The following is a 5162-nucleotide window of genomic DNA, read 5'->3' on the forward strand; positions in this document are numbered from 1 at the left end:
GGTAGGGGGTTGCTTTTAGGTACCTATCATGACTTTCACTCACAAACTGACTCTCTTTCCAAGATTACTTTTGTAAACTATGTAAAAGTGAATTAATCATAGTAGACAAATCAAGTAGGGAGGACAAAGGAGGCAAACCTTCGTCAAAAGATATTAATAAGGGTATTAACTCGACATCAACATTAGGCAATATAATCTATGTGTATTTTTACATGCTAAGTGGTGAGAGCATTTCAAGACACAAATATTATTTAAACTAAGAGATTATATCAAATAACTTCAATACACATGCTATCAAAACATAAATAAAACCTCAAAATTATTACTAGGTAAAGTGCAGTTTTAATACTAGAATAAGAAAAGCGAAGACATTTTTATGATCTATATCCGTGTAGAGTTTGTGTGATGAAGTAAAGAACAAAGCAAGAGAAGCATCAATGGACTACCTCTCACATGTCACATCATACAAAGAAAGGTAGGTACATGACCCATTTTGCAAGAGTGTAAAACGTCACCGCTATAAAGACCATCTTAGCAAACATCACTTTAATAATCATGACCCTACTTTCCTTAAAAAGAAAATTTCCACCAACTTTGTGTGACAATCTAGGCATGTGAAACCCATGATCTAGGCATGTAAAAGACATGAATCATGCCACAAGTGGCCAAAGTCTACACTAGGTTGCAAGAAGGGACAAACTAGTGGGGGCTTTTAGGAAATGAGGGATGGTTTCCACACACCTCAAGATTTCCGACCCATAGCAAAGTTGGAGATATTTAGCAAGAAGACAAAGCTATCCAAGCTCATTTGTGGTTGTGAAGTGAACTCGAAGGAGTTTGAACTACCAAGCTTACAACTAGTGTTGCCAATTCCACAATGTGTGAAATTTGGCTCGGGTAGGGTAGAAAAGGTTATCGACATCCACTTTATGTCCATACTCTAGACCAAGGTTCAAGAAAAAGCACCCAAGAGGTTAGCACTATGTCCTCTAGACCAAGGTTCCCTTTAACCTAGAGAAGTTCTATTTTCCAAGGACAATGAGAAGGTAAAAGCACTCTTGAAATATTTCAAGTTTGAGTTACAATTGCTGGCTAAAGTATTTGTTGAAAATCACTTCAACCCATGGTGAAAGGGATTGATGGGAGGTTTGGTAAGAAATTAGAAAAGTTTCTCTGAAGTGTTGACACTAGAGACCAGCTACGTGTGTGAGGGCCCTTGTGAGATGAAGCCGTGACACCAATGGAGGAGCAAATGGGGGTGGGTGGCTTTTTGGTCAACCTGCATAACGTTTGGCACGCTCCTTTTCATGTGTGTTTGAATTACAGGGTACGCTCGCTCTATTATTATTTTCTTTAAACGCTTTTACTTTAAAGCTTCATGCATATCCATTTGTCATATATTCCGGGTGGCCCATCACTTCCTGTCGGTTAGCTGTCTTGGGTTTCTGCGAAAATTTCACTAGGTAAGACCAAAATTTTTAGGCCGGCTGTGCCGTGTGAATCCTTCAATGCACATTGCTTGGGCACTCTGCTTGCTTGGGAGCTGTTAACGCCATCCACCAGGAGTCGTACCAATGGCCCTCCCAACACTACCACCACCAGAGGGGATTTAGTTCTCGCTAGACTGAGTGGTCAGGTTTGTTCAAGATTTTAAAAAAAAAGAAAAATCTTTTATTGAAATTAACAGGCAACAATTGGTTCATTAAAAATAAATAAATAAATAAAAAACCTACACTGTCAGAACGTTTGAAGTAGAAAGCTAAGTGTTGGGGTTGGTTCATTAAAAAAAAAAATCAAAAACCTATACTGTCAGAACGTTTGAAGTAGAAAGCTAAGTGTTGGGTAGATCTCTGAGCGGCCCTTTCTAGTTGGTTGCATATTTTCCATTGGAGGGCAGCTGAAGTTTTCTATTTTTATGGTGTGAAGTGTGAACTGCGTGGAGGGCAACCAACTTGCCCTCCAATCTCTCCCACTAGCCCCTTGGCATGAACACCTCCTTGGGCGGCTCCAGACCCTAATGCTTGACAATGGGCATGTAGGCATATGTCCCCCACAAGGGTGTACCCCAATGGCATGATAGATATAGAGATATTTGAGTCTATAGGCTTAAAACAGAAACAAAACAAAACCCGCACTTCATCAAAAACCCACAATTCAAACCCTGTTCAACACAGCAAATTGGTGCACAACTCTAAGACATAACTGGTCAAAACAGTAAATTGGAGCAGAACTCTAAACTCTACTAGCAATCTAAATTTCCAGAAATTGAGAACCAGCAATTGAGAAATCTTCTGAGATGATCATTCAACGGTCACTTGACGATGGACATGTGAGACTAGAATGTGCGTGCTTTGCTTCCTACAACCATCCCTCTTACCAACCTAGCTTTCATTAGAGTTACAAGAACCCATGGATTTTAATAATCACAATTAAAGCAAGTGCAAACCTTCCAAACGCTACGACCAAAACACTACCCTAAACAAGTGATATCTACCTATGTAAAATGGGTTCGCCTATACTGTTGTGTTGTGTTCCACTTAAGCGCACAACACGATGCACCTATGTGGAGGAAAGCGAGGCAAAATTCGACTAGAAAGTGTGGTTAAGTCCATACCAACACAACAACTACTGCTACCACTACAACTCCTACTACTACTCCTGCAACGACTAATACAATTTACAGCGATTGTTTTGCAGAGAGGCTCAATTGACACTGTTGATGCTCTCTTCGTTGCTGTCTTCTTTCTGCTCTATGGCAATGCCCTCTTTGCTGTCTTCCTGTTGCTTGTACTCGCCCATGGTGAGTCTTTCTTGTCGGTCTTTCATGCATGTGGGATCAATTGGGTCGTCTTCACTGCAAATTGGGCTATTTGAATCCTCTTGGCTCTCTTCGCTGCAATTTGGGGCATTTGGGTCCTCTCTACTGCCAATTAGGTCCTCTTTGCAAGGCTCGGTTTGAGAATGGCAATCTTCGTCGTCGTCGTCGTCGTCCTCTTCTTCCTTGCCCACTGGAACCTCTTCTTCAACTTCCTTTAGGCGCCTCATTTCCAGTATCCTCTTGTGAGAATTAGAGTGCACTTCAGTGACAAAGCTAGGGCTACCAGCAGGCCTGTATTCAGGCACGAGCCTACCTGACTTGTACCGCACCCCGCAGGCGTTGCAGAGGGTTTTAGGGCCCATGGGGCCAGCTCTCCACTGCGGCGTTTTCTGCACAAGGCAGTGAGAGCACCTCCGGGGAGGAGCTTCCACGAGGGGTTTGAAAGCGGGGGTAGGAGCTTTCTTTGCTTTCTTTAATGGGAAGAAGGGCTCGCTCTCATGTGGGCACCCAAAGAAGACAGACGATTCTTGGGCGACGCGCAGCCTGTTGTCCACAAGCGTGGGCATTAGGGTGTCCAAGGACCAAATCCGACCCCCGCTTCGAGCCCTCTTGCTGCGGGCTCTGCTAAGGACATGGCTGCTACTGGCAGAGAGGGAGTTTGCATACAAACCTCCGCTTGGCTCGAGCACAGAGACTGGGCTGGGGCTTTGAAATTTGGCTTGCGCTCTGCTGTTTTCGCCCTCTTTAGGCCCGCTGAGACTCCCCGAGCTCACCAGCGATGCGAGCTTTCTGTCCCCCGAGTAAGAGCTGTCTTCGTTGAAGGCAGAAAGCCACTCTAGCTGGTTGGCTAGCTCGTCAGACTGCCCACACACCATGGAAAACCTCGTCAGAGAGCCCACATACTATTAGCAAACTTGCAAAGGGGCTCTCTTGGGGATGTGCCCAAATCGCACAGACAAAGAACCCACAAATATCTTACCGGAACACAGAGCCCTCCCGAGGCCTGCTGGCAAGCCTCTTGACAGGCACTGCTGCTGCGAGTGAAATTGAGCTCTTTCCCGCTCGATACGCTCGGCACTTGAGCTTCTGTTTCCGTGAAACTGCTTGCAACCGGTAATTCTTCGCACAGCTCGTCGTCGTTGGAGAAGTCCAGCAGGTCGTCTACTCTGAAATTGGGCTCTGTGGGACAGACTTCGGCAGGCTCTGGGGGGCAGACTTCGGCAGGCTCGGGGGGCCGGTGCAAAGGCTCATGGTGATGGTGAGGTACAGAGCCGCGCAAGAGAGTGGAAGGCATGGGTGTCGTCGCCATGAAAGCTTCCGAGTGTGTGTGTGGGGGGGGGGGGGGGGAGAGAGAGAGAGAGAGAGAGAGAGGGAGAGAGAGAGAGAGAGAGAGAAGAGGGGGGGCCTAAGAAAAGCTCGCTAGCGGGGCGAAACAGCCGAGGAGGGCATAAAGGGCACTTATAAAAACGCAAAGAGTTCAGTACATTGCTGCAGAAACAATGGAAAGCACGGTGCTGCAGGAGAAAAATGATTGATTTCTGGCTATGGCGGTTTTCTGCTTTTCTGGTAGACTGCGCAGGGGAAAAAAAAATGTGAAGGAAAGGCGGGGAGCACAAAACTTGTGACAAGAAAGAAAGGCGAACGGGGAGGGAGGGTGTATAGTGAATGAGTTGGTGTGATCCGTCATCTACCCTTTGGATTCATCTGCCGCGGCTAAATTCGCCGCTAAATCTAGCGCCTCCTCCTGTCTACCCTAGCCCGGACACACCGCAAAGCGAGTCTGAGCCCGCCCGCAGCGGCTTCTTGGCCGGCACTGCCTCGAATTCTCCCCGCCCGGGCTCCACCGCGCCTCTAAATCTGGCGCTGATTTTTGGGGGCCTCTAGTCTCCAGCGGCTCCGCGACGCCGGCGCCAATACGGCCCGTTTGTAAGACCGCCGCCACTTTTGGACCTGCCGCCAAATTTGGCCAGCCCTGGGCGTTTCCAGCAAGGAAATTTTTGAATTTAATTTTAAAAATTAAAAGCTTCTGAGTTCTCCCATGTTGTTGCACGAAACTTTTTGCAGAGGGAAAGATAGGTATCTCGTTTTTTTTTTGGGAAGCTTGCAAGCACAAAAAGCTGCTGACGCGCTCAGAAGAAGCCCTATGTTCATAAACTTCATTGTTGTTTGCCCCCAAAGTTAGCAGCTCTCTACATTTAGCGGGACCTCAGACTTCCCAGCAGCGTAATTACAAGGCCGTGTTAAAACTCAAAAAGCGTTTTAAAAAAGCGTTTTACTACATTAAAACGTATTGTCCTTGCTAAGAAAATAATATTTTTTTAAACGAGGAGAATTTTGAAAACGA

The 5162-nt window shown here is 46.1% G+C and overlaps 1 protein-coding gene across 1 annotated transcript; it reads right to left on the reverse strand.

Annotated features, from left to right (window-relative positions):
* Nucleotides 1-2269: 2269 nt before the first annotated feature.
* Nucleotides 2270-4454, reverse strand: LOC147616092 (GATA transcription factor 5-like). The gene is made up of 2 exons (XM_086778729.1): nt 3798-4454; nt 2270-3678 (listed from the first exon to the last, which is right to left on the reverse strand). The coding sequence occupies exons 1-2, from the start codon at nt 4125-4127 to the stop codon at nt 2704-2706; spliced, it is 1305 nt and encodes a 434-aa protein (XP_086634855.1). The 5' UTR covers nt 4128-4454; the 3' UTR covers nt 2270-2703.
* Nucleotides 4455-5162: the final 708 nt, after the last annotated feature.

The sequence above is a fragment of the Cibotium barometz genome, chromosome 39 (genome assembly GCF_041138505.1).
Source record: "Cibotium barometz isolate CiBa-2024 chromosome 39, ASM4113850v1, whole genome shotgun sequence".
NCBI lineage: Eukaryota > Viridiplantae > Streptophyta > Polypodiopsida > Cyatheales > Cibotiaceae > Cibotium > Cibotium barometz.

Excerpts from the sequence above, each read along its gene's own strand:
- LOC147616092 (XM_086778729.1), bottom strand. The coding sequence starts at position 4,127 with ATGGCGACGACACCCATGCCTTCCACTCTCTTGCGCGGCTCTGTACCT. Across the intron at positions 3,679-3,797 it reads CGGGAGGGCTCTGTGTTCCG|TCTGACGAGCTAGCCAACCA; the intron begins GTAAGATATTTG and ends GTGTGTGGGCAG.